The sequence below is a fragment of the Mytilus edulis genome, chromosome 1 (assembly GCF_963676685.1).
Source record: "Mytilus edulis chromosome 1, xbMytEdul2.2, whole genome shotgun sequence".
Classification (NCBI taxonomy): domain Eukaryota; kingdom Metazoa; phylum Mollusca; class Bivalvia; order Mytilida; family Mytilidae; genus Mytilus; species Mytilus edulis.
The window spans coordinates 96262268-96279041 of NC_092344.1; the positions used below are offsets into that span (position 1 = coordinate 96262268).

Genomic DNA, 16774 nt, shown 5'->3' on the forward strand with positions numbered 1-16774 from the left:
AATCTATATAGAATCATATTCAAAACAGTGTAGCTGTGGTCATTGATTGACGACCTTAATTTATCCCATTGACTGGGGCAGATTACGTGAACGTTTGTCTGTAACGACCGCTGCTCACTATGTACTTGTTAAAGACACTTAAACTGTGGGGTCACAAAAGGTTCTCAACTCATAAATAAAGTAATTAGAAAAACTAATCAGGAATAACACGATGTTTTGATTTGTATCAATAATATATATCAAAACATAAAGTTATTCCTGAATAATTTTTCGAATTATTTTAATATTAAAGGCGTTAAGAACCTTTGGTGACCCACAGCTTAAATTCTATAATAAGTAAGTAGTGAGCAGTGGTCGTTACAAACAAACGTTCACATAATCTGCCCCAGTCAATGGGATAATTTAAGGTTGTCAATCAATGGCCACAGCTACACTGTTTTGAATATGATTCTATAAAACATGAAAAGTGGAATGTGTACTTCATAAATATAAGTCCCAGGGGCTGATAAAGGATTTTAGGTTAGGGGGCGCAATCTTCATTTTTTGGATAAAATTACCGAAATATTCTTTTACACTGAGGACAACCGGCCATGCTTTGTGAATTTGAGAGGAGGGCACATGTACATCCACCACGCCCTTGTCTGATTGCGCCCCTGCGTCCACTGTTCTGCAATATAAAGACATTGATCTAAGGATAGAGTATGGCATAGATGCATTCGTATGTAGTAATATTTTTAAACCGTATTATATCATATATTCGATTAAATACAACATGTGTGCAAATATCATGACTATATAAATATATTAATGAACAGGATGAATGAAACTTAAAGATACATTAAATGGATACAAATTATTCTGTAATGGTACTATTGAAATAGACACGAACCATATGTTACTTAGATGATGAGTTCATAAAATCAATCAACTTTTGCAAGAAATACACTTTTGAACAAAAATAAATCTCCAGAATAAAAAAGGTTAATACATTAGATTCAAAAATAAGTACAGCCTCCGATTCGTTACAGCAAATTGTTTTAAATACGTAAGATCAAACTCAGAATAAAATTGGATATTGTCAACGGTATAATTGTGTGTTGCTATTTTTATTTTTTTTGCTGACTGGAAGGATTTTTTTTGTATCTAAAATTTCGATTGTACTGACTCTAAAACGAAGGTAATAATGAGCTGGGGCTTTGTGGAGGCAAACTGAGAGGAAGGGCAATTCAACATTCTCGAAATTGTTTTCATGATTTGCCAGAAAACTCGATTGATCAACAGCAAATCAACCAATCTCCGACTGTCATTGAACTTTACAATTTAAAAAAAAGTGAATAGTGAGGACAAAACTTGAAAAACTAACAAGTTACTATTTTAATATAAAAAACAATGCAATATTACATTGTCAGTACATTTTATTCATGATCAGGATTACTATACTTACATGATAAATAAATATGATTTCTAATACATCTGCTTCAGTTTATGGGCAATTGACTAATTTTGTTGCTTGACCAATTAACACATATTAAATGTGATTTTAAACCGAAGGAGTAAAAACATACATGCTGGTTATCGTAAGTCAGTGTGACTAATTTTTCCTCGTTTAGTATATTTTCCTTATATGAAACATATCTCTATCGAAGCATGCATATTTCAAATGAAAAATCTATTTATTCAAACTGAAGAAATATTGTCAATAGTATTCGTGTTGTATATTCATTTAGCTATACAGAAAACTGATCTCTACTATCCAGACATACTCCTAAACTATGAATCAAATTATTGTAGTTTTATTGTTTTGCATTTTGGATTGCATATTCAGTTGTACAAATTGTCCGGAGCACCAGAGTCAAAATGTGAAAAGTGACCTATGTCGCAAAAATGAAGATGGTCAGTACAACACGAATGGTAAGTTCAATTTTTTTCACCAGATATTTTTGGGGGTTATATTTAATTTCACTATTTAATTATAAATTGTGTTTTTATGTTTGTGTATCATTAAGCGGAATTCATAATGGAAATCAAATAACAAATTTAAAGTTCATTCAGTATTGATGGGTATATATTCTGTGATATGTTATTATAAAAAAAGAAGATTTGGTATGATTGCAATTGAGACAACTCTCCACAAGAGACCAACTGACACGAACATTAACAATTATAGGTCACAGTACGGCCTTCAACAATGATCAAAGCCCATTCCGCATAGTCAGCTATAAAAAGCCCCTAAATGAATATATGTAAAACAATTCAAACGAGAAAACTAACGGCCTAATTTATATACAACAATTTAACGAAAAACAAATATGTAACACATAAACAAACGACAACCACTGAATTACAGGCTCCTGACTATGGACAAGTACATACATACAGAACGTGGCGGGGTTAATGTCAATCTACGAATTACTGAGGACTTGCATGTTTACTCTCTTGGTATTTACTTATGTTTAAAGATTTAACTCAGTCAACTTGGTCCCCTTCGTGCATACTTACACATAAGGTCATCGCCATATTTTTTTTACAAACTATTGGATTATCGTTTACATATCTAATCCCAACATGCGTAGATAGCTTTACATGTCGATAAATGTTATACAAAAATCGGCAATTTAAGGTTTTTAGATATGATGACGTAGCTCCATGTTCAAACCACTGCCTTAAAGGTTACTAATCGTATTTATTCGCTTGTAAATTACATCGAGAGATTTTGCATCTCTGTACTTACCCAACCTTTCATTAGATCAAAATTAGTTTTGCATTTTTGAGTGAAATTGAAAATCACTTTAGAGGGAACCCGGATAAATGATTTTTCAGCTGACAAAATACGGTCTACTTGATTTTATATATCTACATAAATGATATTTCAGCTGAAAACAACCGTCTACTTGATTGATAGTTCGGCTGACAAACTACCGTCTTCTTGGTTTTGTTTGGATAAAATATATTTCAGCTAAAACAACCGCATGCTTTTCTGTCTGGATAAATTATTTTTCAAATGATACGATTTTACTTCCTGTTAAACTGAACAGTTGCATTTAAAAAGCCTCTGAAAATAAGGCTAAGCTATAATATATATCTCAATTGTCAACATTTTTACTTTATCCCAGAGCTGACTTTAATAGTCAGAAGAAAGAAATGTGAATAACAAGTGTATTGTTTAGTATTTCAGGGCACAATACTAGAAGTAAAAGAAATGATTCCCAATCCAGATAGCATTATGGAAACCTCGGATCAGCTTGACGCCATACAAGTGTATTATGTTGTTGAAATCACAAAAGTCTACAAGGTAAAGATTCAAAAACTAAGTATTTGTTGCATATGTTGAGAGTTACAGTTGTATCTGGTAATAAAAGCAGGGAAATTAATGTAAAGTATGTTCTGAGTTTATATCTATAGTTATCAACACGTTCAGACCGAATGATCATATGTAAATGTTGCATAACAAAAAAGCATTATTATATATTTAGTTTTATATATTCAATTACTTACTCTAAAGTTAAATTGCTTGTCTGGTTTCCTTTGTGGCTCTGATATAAATTTCACCATCGGTACTAGTACTCTAGTACTATAATTATCATACTTCATATTTTCCCTCACGTACATAATGAACAAAATGTGTTTTCCCGTCTATTTTCGCAGTTAATATAAAAATGTTGAAATGTGATGTCCAATGAGACAGCTAGCCACCAAAATAAAAATAGAGTAAATATATGAAATTATAGATCACTGAACGGATCGACTTCAACAATGAGAAAAAAAACCATACTGAAAGTCTGATATTAAATGCTTCAACATGACAAAGGTGAAACAAATCAAACGAGGAAACCAACGATATACTAGTAGTTTATAACTAAACAATTTTCGAAAACATTGCAGATATGAACCAACGACAACCCCTGAACTACAGGCTTCTGACCTTGGACAAATTCAGTAAATAATGTGACGTGGTTAAACATGTTTGTGAGCACTCGTCCCTCCTGCAAACTTTTGACAGTGGTGTAACAGCACAACATATGAACAAACTGTAAACATCAGTTGCAATCTGTCTATAAAAAAAAATCGTTAGGAGGCACAAAAACAACTAACATAAATGTTTCACTATCAAAATATCAATGTTTACGGGAGTTCAATTTGAAAGTTATAAACAGATGTAAATTTCATTGTTATTGCGAACTCAATTGTATCTTTCCATAGATTCACCTGATAGTTACCTGTCCATTTAAACGTTTGACAGTTCTATTGTCCCATTGAACAAATACAACAGGTATTGTTCTCTGTGTAGTTTACTCACTGGGACCTTTAAATTTCTTCTAAGAGAAATCTATTACTCATTACTTAATTTTCCAGAATTGATGGAAAGACTTAAGTACATGTATTACATAAAAAAAAACTGCATGTGAATTTGTGTTTATTAAACATGTATAATATTTTTTTCATTCTGTTCAAAATAAATAATAATATAATCAAAAAAAGTTTGTTTTTAAAAAAAAAATATTGTTCCTATCAAAATTTTCATCTTTTAGTTTTTGTTTAGGTATAGAATACTTTTAAGAAGACCTTAATATTTAAACATCACCATTTCTAGGGGTGTTGCTAAACGGCGGAAACGGAAAACGGAACGGAATACGGAACGGAAACGGAAAACGGAAACAGAAAAAAAATATTATCTTTTCTTTTTGTTTATTTTATCTACATAGGCATGTTTTATATAGTATTACACATGTTCACAAAACAAAAACAGAGGAATGAATTTAAAATAAAAGATTTTAAAGCATTCCGAGTATTGAAATAATTACCATGTAGGAGATGATAAGACTATGTTTTTAAAATATTTGACTATCAAGTTTCATGTTGTTAGTAAACATGCATATTTTAGAGTCAAAATTTGGTATACATTGTATAATATTAATTTACAAATTTTATGAAAATTGTTAAAAATTGACTATAAAGGACAACAACTCCTTAGGGGTCAATTGAACATTTCTCTAGTTTATCTCTATCTATAATAATATTCAAGATAACCAAAAACAGCAAAACTTCCTTAAAAGTACCAATTCAGGTGCAGCAACCCAACAACGGGTTGTCCGATTCATCTGAAAATTTCAGGGCAGATAGATCTTGACCTGATAAACAATTTTACCCCAGTCAGATATGCTCTTAATTATTTGGTTTTTGAGTTAAAAGCCAAAAACTGCATTTTACCCCTATGTTCTATTTTTAGCCGTGGCAGCCATCTTGGTTGGATGGCCGGGTCACCGGACACATTTTAAAACTTGATACCCCAAAGATGATTGTGGCCAATTTCGGATTAAATTTGGCTTAGTAGTTACAGAGAAGATTTTTGAAGAAGATTACTAAGATTTACGAAAAATGGTTAAAACTTGACTATAAAGGGAAATAACTCCTAAAGGGGTCAATTGACCATTTCGGTCATGTTGTCTTATTTGTAAATCTTACTTTGCTTAACATTATTGCTGATAACAGTTTATCTCTATCTATAATAATATTCAAGATGATAACCAGTAACAGTGAAATTTCCTTAAAATTACCAATCCAGGGGCAGCAACCAAACAACGGGTTGTCCGATTCATCTGGAAATTTCTGGGCAGATATATCTTGACCTGATAAATAGACAATAACTGTTTAGTGTCTTTAAATATCAGCTGTATTTGTACGAGGATAGAAACAAGGTGTATGCGAGCTTTTAGCGAGCTATTACACCTGTTTCGAGCAGAGTACAAATACAGCTGATATTTAAAGACACTAAACAGTTATTGTCTTTATCCTGCAATTAATTCTGTATATTATTTGTATTTTAAAAACAGAAAACACATGTTTTGCATTTATTTTCGATATGAAATCCCTTGACGCCCGTGTAGTAATACGATACAGTAATCACACTTTCAACTGAAGACGGGTTCGCAAAAAAAAAAAGAACATCGAATGGTTGAAACAATAATACATCCCTCAAAGTGAATAATTATCTATTTGAACATAACAATTAACTCAATTCAACAATAAAAATAAATAACAAAACAGTGTCCGATTTGAAACACGAGTGTACGAGTTGTCTGTGTGTATGTTATCAGAAAATTGGTGTGATTCTTATTGCTTTGAAAACAAACAGAACGTATTTATAAAAGTAATCGTTTATTCGCAATTGATACGTCAATGGAATGCGATTTTTTTCAATACACATTCTGAGGTCATGCAGGTTCATACAATACTCAGTCCGGCAGTGGGCGGAGCTTTAAAGCGATATCTGACTAAGACTGGATAGTATACATATACAGCATAGCGATATCTGTAGGGCTGCATCTGTATAGTAGAACACCCAATTGCAGGATAAACAATTTTACCCGTTGTCAGATTTGCTCTAAATGCTTTGGTTTTTGAGTTATAAGCCAAAAACTGCATTTTACCCCTATGTTCTATTTTTAGTCATGGCGGTCATCTTGGTTGATTGAACGGGTCATCGTACACATTTCTTAAACTAGATACCCCGATGATGATTATGGACAAGTTTGGTTTAATTTGGCCCAGTAGTTTCAGAGGAGAAGATTTTTGTAAAAGTTAACGACGGCGGACGACGAACGACGGACGCAAAGTGATGGGAAAAGCTCAATTGACCCTTCGGGCCAGGTGAGCTAAAAAAAAAGTCATGCATCTTAGACGTAAAGCATTGGTGATATTATAATAATCTAGAAGGTAACGCATTATGTTGTAGCATACTGTATGTTGCAGCATCTTGCAGAGAATGCATGTTTGAGATACTTAATTAGCAGATATGAACAAATGTCTCCTGTTGTCCATTCATCAGGAATCAAGCTAGTATTAATGATTGTTGAAAAATTTATTTGTGAATAATAATATGATAGCATGTATTGAGTCCATATTCTAATTTTGTTCTCGCCCGTTATTATGTCTTTTTATTTTGAATGTAACGGTTTATTTAGTGGTACATATTTAGTTGATGTCTTCTTAGTTGATACAATTATAGTGAAGTGTTCATTCAATGTTTTTGTTCTGTCATGGTTGTTTTCTGCTGGTAATTAGACCTGCTTTGGTCTTTAGTGGTATACTTTGAGAGAGTACTTTTTTTAATATCTATCCTGACCCTGCTAAGTGAGCTTTGCTGGTCACTTGGCGTTCGTCGTCCGAATTCGTCTTGGTTAACTTTTACAAAATTTCCCATTCTCTGAAACTACTGGGCCAAATGTTATTGAACATGTCTTTTAGGGACTCGCCTGCTAAATTTGGTTAAACTTTTCAACAATTATCATTTGCGTATCTAGTTTAAAAACTGTGTTGGATAACACTGTGTAACATAAAATATTGTACTCCATGAAATATTGTCCGTCGGACAAAATTTCCTATAAAATATTGTATACTGACATTATGAAATAGTTTCTTTGTCCATGAAATTTCGTCACCTCCTTCCGGACAATATTTCACTGAAATTATGTTCATGACAATACTTCACTATGAAATACTGGCTTTGAAATATTTTTTAATCGAGTTATTACACAATTAGAAATAGTACACAAGCATGCAGCATGCACATTTTTAGATTAATAACTTAAATGATTTTGTATAGCAAGGAATTTATAGTACTACTAATAGTGAGTTTCAAATTTGCATAGATACATTACAAATGGTTAATTATAGATTATAGAATTGTCTAACGTATATGTTTCATTGTATTACATTATAATGTACAAATATAAGTAATGTACTGACAATCACAATGTACACAGGCACGTGTCGCTGGAAAAAAACACCTATATACCTTCTCTAACACTGAATATATGTTGAAAACCTCCCCTTCATGATACAAAATTCCATGGCAATCTGCCTATGAAATATTGTCTCTATACTCACAAAATATAACCAAGATACAACCTCCCTTTAATGATCTTTAATAGGACAAAATTTCATAATATTCACCTGTGAAATAATATTGTCTCAATTTACACAAAATATAACCTCCCTTTAACAAGACAAAATTCCATAGTATTCATCTGTGAAATGTTGTCTATATACAGACATGAAAATTTGTCCTTCTCCGGACATTTTTCCAACTAGACGAGGACAATATTTTATGATACATAGTTATGAAATATTGTCTTGTGGTCCAATATTTCATAGGACAATATTTTTCTTTACACCTGCCTGTCAGCCTAGTTGAAGGGGGTAGGACTTTTATCGGGACTGCGGGATCGGGTGTTTTTAAAAAACGTAATGAATAACGAAAACCTGATGTGAAAAACATGTCTAATCTGACATCGGACTCGGACTTCTTTTAAAATGAGTTTTACTGTGTGTATTGCTTCATATGTGTTTCTTTGTTCTCCGTTGGCTAGAGGTATAGGGGGAGGGTTAGGATATCTCAAAACATGTTTAACTCAGACGAATTTTTGCGCCTGTCCAAAGTCAGGAACCTTTGGCCTTTGTTAGTCTTTTATCTTTTTTAATTTAATCTCATGTGTATGTGTTGGAGTTTGAGTGAAGCCCATTTTCACTGAACTAGTACACAATTTTATTTAGGGTCCAGCTGATACCACCCCGGCGTTGAAGACCCATTAGTGGCCTTCGAACGTTGTCTGCTCTTTGGTCGGGTTGTTGCCTCTTTGACATATTTCCCGTTTTCGTCATCTCAATTTTTTTTAGAATGTTGAGTTCTATCTTATGTCCATTCGCGTCAAAACGGTCAAATGACTTCTTATAGGAGTTATCGACCTTATATGACGAATTTTCACACTTGCATGTTCGCCTATTATATTGAAATATATAATGAATAGATTAAACTTTTAATTGCAAACATTACCAGCGAGACAAGATCTATTGATTTTCGTAGTTCTTTATCCCCCCAACCCCCTTGAATTCCTTCTATATAAACATTTCTTTCCGTTTCCGTTCCGTTTTCCGTTTCCACCGTTTAGCAACACCCCATTTCTAGGGGTTTTTTGTCAAATTTTTTTCGAAATAGGAATAATGTTGATTTTTTTTTCAGAAATCAACTTTTATTAATGTTTGAATCAGTGTTTACATTTAACAGATTGAAAATATAATAAATTCAAAACTCATATGCAGTTTGTTAATAGTAAACATGTTATTTCCATCAATTTAGCAGATGATTTTTTTACTCAGGTGAATTAATAAATGAGTGCTAGATTTCTTTTAGAAGAAATTTAAAGGTCCTAGTGAATAAACTATACAGCGAACAATACCTGTTGTATTTGTTCAATGGGACAATAGAACTGCCAAAAGTTTAAATGGACAGGTAACTATCAGGTGAATCTGTGGAAAGGTAATAAATCATGCACAATTTCTTTATATGTTAACATTTAATCAAGATGGTCGACAGGTGAATATTAAGAAATACGGAGATAGCTAAAAAAAATGATATTCGTCCTAACTCTGTTTTTCATTATCATAAAATAACTAATGCAATTACTGTCTCCTCCATGCCCGTCTTTAACATAATTTTTTTTTTTAAATAACTCCTAATGCTACGAATTGTTGTCATATTGCAACACAGTTAATAACACCATATAGGAAAAACATACAACTCCTTTTGTCATAAGACACTGTCAAACATCCAAACATACTATCCACACTCATCTGTGTCCACACTTGTTATCATAGAAAAAAGTATATTAAGTATATATGTAGGAATCTAAAGTGCGATGGCTCTCTAAAGTGCGATAGTCACGCTAAAGTGCGATGGTCTACGCTAAAGTACAATGGGATCTCACGCTTAAGTGCGATAGTCACGCTAAAGTGCGATGGTCTACGCTAAAGTACGATGGGATCTCACGCTAAAGTGCGATAGTCACGCTAAAGTGCGATGGTCTACGCTAAAGTACGATGAGATCTCACGCTAAAGTGCGATGATTATTTGTTTTCTAAAGTACAATGGTATAGCACGCTAAAGTTTTAATGATTACAGTTAATTTCTACAAATTATTATCTTATTTTATCAGGCTATTGGAGAATTAAAAGAAAATCGCCAAATACAGCTTAAAACATCTAACGATTGTGTCCCGGACAGACTGGAAGTTGATACATCATATCTTTTGGCAGGTATACTTTCGTTTTGTATTATTATGTAAATTGATTAGAGGAATGTGTAGTCTACACGGATTGCGTAAAACTGAATAAAGGCAAATTATTTTAAAATTCACATAAAGCTATGTTGAAGCTTGGAAAATTAGTAATATCTTTCCTTAGACGAAAAGCAACTACAAGAATTGTGCACTTTGATTAAATAAAATTCAAAACAAATATTTCTTATATCTATTGATTTACATGTTACACAGAAATGATTCCGTATGTAGTAACTTTCAGGATTATCTAAACATAGATGCATTTGATACTTGAAATATGACTCGTAGATTTATCAACGATGCGTGCTTTAAAATAAAAATAAAAAACGAATTATTACATTAAATATAAACGAATGATTAAATATTTCTTAGTGCCTATTTTTTTTAACACTTTGAATCGATATGTTTCGAAGTACGAACACGGATGATGAGATGACCCTCATGGTTTAGTGCCATATCCATCGTATAATTGTACCATATACAAGGGACCATATATAAGAATTGCCATCGGTCGGATTTTTCTTCACTGTATATTGCATAATCTCAAAAGTTCAATGTAGGATAAAAAAAACTTAATTCATATAGTTTTTTCACTGACCCCCCTTACCTCCTCTTAACTTAATTTGGGAAAAATTGATTGACCAATAAGGATATATATAAAATCGATGTCAATTAAACAAAACTTGCAGTACTGTTGACCCCCACCCCCAAACTATTTGAATTAAGTTTTTTGTCCTTCATTGATTTTTTGATGTCGTTCCTAAGTCAATTCTGATATCGATGATGACATGACGTCTGACAAATCTCTTAGTAATGTAACTGCAAAACGGTTAGTGGTTGTTGCAATCAGCTTTACTCTTTATTGAAGAAAACATAAATTTATGCAAAGCACCAATGTTATTCTCCTTAGAAAAAGGACTGCGGAAAAAAAACAGAATCATCTATATACTTACTCGTTGGTTTCGAAGAACAAATGTTTAAGTGACCACGAAGGTTATAAAAAAGAGTGCAAGAATTCCCCCAATTACAATGCAAAACATACATTTCGAAGTGAAGAGTTATTTCTCTAGTTCTTCAAGGTGTAGATAGTATTACATTTTCTTAAATAACAACAAATTGGATTTTGTTTATCCAAATATGACCGGAGGTTTACATATTTGTCTAGGAAATTACATCTCAGAACAAGTTTTGCTGTTGTGATGGAAGAATTTTTTCTATATCTATAACACATCCATACTCTTGACAAAGGTTTTCCGGTGATTTGGCTTAACTATTGATATTATTTTAAAACTTTTTCATTTGAAACCGAACATAAAAATATGTCAGTCAATTTCTCCATTAGCACATCCACATGGTTTAGCGAGTTACTAATTCAGTTTGTGTATCTATTGCATCGACGATTCATTGTTGTTTTCTGTTTATGTAACGATTGTATCGGTTGCATCGACGATTCATTGTTGTTTTCTGTTTATATATCGATAGCATCGACGATTCATTGTTGTTTTCTGTTTTATTTATCGATTGTATCGACGATTCATTATTGTTTTCTGTTTATGTATCGATAGCATCGACGATTCATTGTTGTTTTCTGTTTATTTATCGATTGCATCGACGATTTTATGGTTGTTCTTTGTTGAGTTATCGAATGCATTTCGATTCATGCTTGTTTTCTGTTTACAATTTCAGCAAACACTGATTTGATAATCGGAAGATGTAACATAGCCAAACTGTCTGAAAATAGTTCAGAAGACGTGGAGTGGATGCAAGGAGATAATACTTGCTCTTAATTTCTCTCTATATTTAAACTTATAGAATACACTGAGACACTCGAAATATACAATTTAAAGACTTATTAACAAATTGCATCTTATAATTAAAAGTCTTTAAACTATTAAATGAACTAAAAAAATAAAAAAATTGTCAAAACTTGGGACTTTATACGGATATCTAACTACAATTTTTTATAACCTGATACATAAAAAAACCAATGACTAATATCTTGAGATAAGTCGTTAAACTATGACAACTGTGTGCTAGATTTTCCGTCCAAGTGTTTTATACAATAATTGTAACAATTTATTTAATTAAATATATTAATAAAAAGATGTGATTCGAAGACCAATGAGACAACTATCCACCAAAGTTCAAATGAAGTGAATGTAAGCAATTTCATGCAAACTTGCGTGCCTTCAACAACGAAAAAAAAACATACCGTAAAGTCGGCTATGAAAAGTTCCGAACTGAAAAAATATAAAACAATTCAGTTGAGAAAACAAACGGGTTAATTTATAACAAATCAATTTACAAAAAAATAAATTGACAAAAGTGATACACACCACTGAACTACAGGCTACTGACTTTGGACTGGCACAATTAGATTATGGCAGTGTTAAACATGTATGAAGACGCCAACCCCCATAACCTGTGACAATGGTGCACCAGCGAAACACATGAACAAACTATACAACACAATAAACAAAACAAATACATACTACAAACTATACCACCCAATATCAGGCTCCTGACTTGGGGCCGGCACATAGAGAAATAAAGTTTATTTCAGGTTCACGTAAAAAGATTAAAACTGCAAGCATACTAGCATTCGTTAAATAGTCGCCCAACGTCCTACAGAAAATAAAGGATATGTTGGTTATTGGAAGTTTAGTCTTTAAATAGTGAACTATGCATTTCCCTAAAAGTTACAACACATGTTATTTATGTATATAGAGCGTACAAATATCTTAACAAGGGGTGTTGGATACGCGAACATGGATGCGTATATAAGTCAAAAATAAAATGACAACAGTTACACCATGGCTAAAAAAGAAAAATTCAAACAACAGTACTAAAAAAAACACATAGAAACTAAACACTGAGCACACGAAACACACCAAATACTAGAGTGAACGCAGGTGCTCTGGAAGGGTCAGCAGATTCTGCTCCTCAAGTGGCACCCGTAGTGTTGCTCATGTTATTAAAAATCCGGTAGATCGAAAGTATGTGAGCTCCCCGCTCACATACTTTCGATCTACCGGATTTTTATATCACAATTTTTAGGAGGTACAAAACACTATCTCAAAAGAAACAAGACGATAGGGAAACTGAATTAGTATGGTGCTACACGAACCCTCTATCCAATTATGATATAAAACATAACATTTCACCAGTTATAACGCGACCAGCCGGATTAAATATAACTAGAGGCTTTAAAGAGCCGGTGTCGCCTCCCTGTCTTTGTACATAGTTAAAAGAAGAACACAGATGGATTCATGAAAAATTTGTGCTTTGGAGATGGTGATGTGTTTGTAGATCTTACTTTCCTGAACATTCTTGCTGCTTACAATGATTATCTCTATCTATAATGAACTTTGCCCAGTAGTTACAGTGGAAAATATTTAGTAAAAGTTTACAAAATTTATGAAACTTGTTATAAAATGACTGTAAAGGGCAATAACTCCTTAAGGGGTCAATTGACCATTTTAGTCATCTTGACTTAATTTTTAGGTCTTAAATTGCCAATTCAGGGGCAGCAACCCAACAACGGGTTATCTGAATGGTCTGAAAATTTCTGGGTGGATAGATCTTGACCTAACAAACAATATAATACTGATCTGCTCTAAATGCTTTGGTTTCAGAGCCAAAAACTGCATTTTACCCTATGTACTATTTTCAGCCATGTCGGTCATCTTGGTTCACAGGCGGGGTCATCGGACACAAGTTTAAAACTACATAGCCTAATGATGATTGTGGACAAGTTTGGTTAAATTTGTTTAAGTAGTTTCAGAGGAGAAGATTTTTGTAAAAGATAATAAATATTTACAAAAAAAATGTTAAAAATTGACTATAAAGGGCAATAACTCATTAAGGGGTCAACTGACCATTTTGGTCATGTTGACTTCTTTGTAGATTTGACTTTTCTGAACATTATTGCTGTTTACAGTTTATCTCTATCTATAATAATATTCAAGATAATAAGCAAAAACGGCAAACTTTCCTTAAAATTACCAATTCAAAAGCCACCTAACAACGGGGTGTCCGATTGTCAGATTTGCTCTAAATGCTTTGGTTTCCGAGATATAAGCCAAAATCTACATTTTACCCGTATGGCGGCCATCTTGGTTGGTTGGCCGGGTCACCAGACACATTATTTAAACTAGATAGCCCAATGATGAGTGTGGCTAAGTTTTGTTTGATTTGGCCTAGTAGTTTCAGAGAAGATTTTTGTAAAAGTAATAACGTCGACGGACGACAACGGACGACGAACGAAAACGGACGATTGACGTCAAGTGATGAGAAAAAGTTCACTTGGCCCGTCAGACCAGGTGAGCTAAAAAGAGAACTTGCAAAATTTGCTGGCGAGATGTTAACACTTGTAGTCGTCAATATATTCTCCCACTGATTTATTAGGGTTGTATTGTTTGGAGTGGAAGTAAACTGAAATGAACAAGTGTACTTGAAGAAAAATTATAGATGTTACCAAGTCCGGAGTTTTAGATACGATCCCTTATATAAACTTATTCTAATGGGTTATTAGATCTTTAATTATTGGTTTTATTGTAACAAATATATTTACTTTGTAATCAGTAATTTAAGATAAAACTCAGTATCTTGCCAGTGCACAAGGTCGTGTTTTTCTCTGTCTGTAAATGACGTCTATATATATATATATATATACTAAATTCATGCATTGGATGTTGGATGTGTATTGAATGATATATATGTTGGTCTTTTTTATGAGTTGTTTTTGTTGATGAGTGTTGTTATAAGCTGTGAGTATCTGCGAATGCTCTCAGGTCATACTAAGTGTCGTTGTTGTGGGAATGTATAGATACCCTGCCACGTCCAGTCTGTGTTTTTGTTAGATGTTGTATTTATGCCTTATATATAGCAAAATGATGAGTTGAGCCATTTTCAACTCATTTCTTTAGTTTGTTCTTATGTTTACAGTCACTCCACTGTCCCAGGTTAAAAGAAGGTTGGGTTTGCACCTGTAAAGTAGTTTAATCCCGCCACTTACTGTAAGTGTTTGTCCCAAGTCAGGGCATATAAATCAGTGGTTTTCGTTTGATGCTGTATTTATTTTTTTGTCTTGTTTTAAACATAAATTAGGCCGTAAATTTCATCGTTTGATTTGTTTAACATTTATCATTTCGGGGCCTATTATATAGCTATATTATAGCTGACCATGCGGTATGGGTTTTTCTTTTTGTTTAAAGATCGTACGCTTATCTTTATTTGTAAACTTCTACATAACTTGGGCTTTTGTAGAAAATTGTCTAATTGACAATCGATCATACCACATTATTGTTAGAATATTTTCAGTTATCTTTTACCTGTAGTATCAAAGAAACAAAACAGATTTAACAAGGAAAATGCACATTCACCAATGAACTATGCGCGCATGAAAATGAGGCTAAGGTAAGATGAAAAATGCCAGCCAGACATGTTACAATCGTTCCTTACACCAATTATAGTTGACCTATTGCTTAAAGTATTTGAAAAACAGACCAAACACAAAAACCTAACATTGTCCAAATTGAAAGAATAATGAACAGTGATATATATGTACATCTTATAATCATTCCAAACACCACATACAGTTGACCTGATGCTTTATATAGTCCTTAATGCAGTCGAGAAACATACCGTTGGTTTTCTCGTTTGAATGGTTTTACACTAGTGTTTTGGGGCCCTTTATAGCTTGCGTTCGGTTCGAGCCAAGGCTCCGTGTTGAAGGCCGTACCAGTAAACCTCTAATGGTTTACTTTTATAACTTGTTACATGGGTGGAGATCGAGTTGTCTCATTGACACTCATACCACATCTTCCGGCTATATCTATAATAACGTAATTGAACCTTGATCTCTGGTCCATGAAATGAGCTCGAGGTCAGGTTTGTCCACTCTAACGAACATATATAGATCTTACTAGGAACCCATACACCACAGCTTCTTTTGAAATGAAAAATGGAAATATGTCAGAAAGACTTATTACTGGAACTGTGATACGAATTTTCTGCCGTAGTTGACTTTGTACGTTTTGACAATATGGTTTATCGACAGGTAGAATTAAGGCATTCACATGGGTGCTCATTGTGCCCCTTTAATAGCAGACATGTTGTTTAATTGTTAAACCAAATAATTGCTTATGAAACTGACCAATCAATTTATTTTTATCATTTTAATCATTCACAGATCTAAAGAGAGATAACTCTAGTTTGGTCTTGATATTTATACATAGCTGCAACATCTTAGAATTACATAAAACCAGGGACTGTACAGGCCCGGATCCAGCCATTTTAAAAAGGGGGGGGGGTTCCAACTATATGCTCCCATTCAAATGCATTGATCGGCCAAAAAAAAGGGGGGTTCCAACCCCCGGAACCCCCCCCCCCCCTTGGACCCGCCACTGGGACATATAATGTATGTTTCTGATAAAACTAAGAAAAACATCCAAATGAATAGACATTAGACAGTAGACATTATTTTATTAAACCAATCATGGGCCCTTGTCGGGCAAGACACAAAAACATCCGATGATAATACAATAATTATATAAACATTAGTGAAATACACAATAAGTAATACCAGAGACATATATATTATTCTGGTAATACACAAATAATAAATTGATAATATGAGCAATGTAGGATATAACTAT

At 33.2% G+C, this 16774-nt stretch overlaps 1 protein-coding gene across 1 annotated transcript; it reads left to right on the plus strand.

Moving 5' to 3' along the window:
• Positions 1-1674: 1674 nt before the first annotated feature.
• On the plus strand, positions 1675-12041 carry LOC139515951 (uncharacterized). The gene is made up of 4 exons (XM_071305744.1): positions 1675-1911; positions 3168-3292; positions 9993-10092; positions 11802-12041. Exons 1-4 carry the CDS (start codon positions 1773-1775, stop codon positions 11900-11902), a joined length of 465 nt encoding a protein of 154 aa, XP_071161845.1. The 5' UTR covers positions 1675-1772; the 3' UTR covers positions 11903-12041.
• Positions 12042-16774: the final 4733 nt, after the last annotated feature.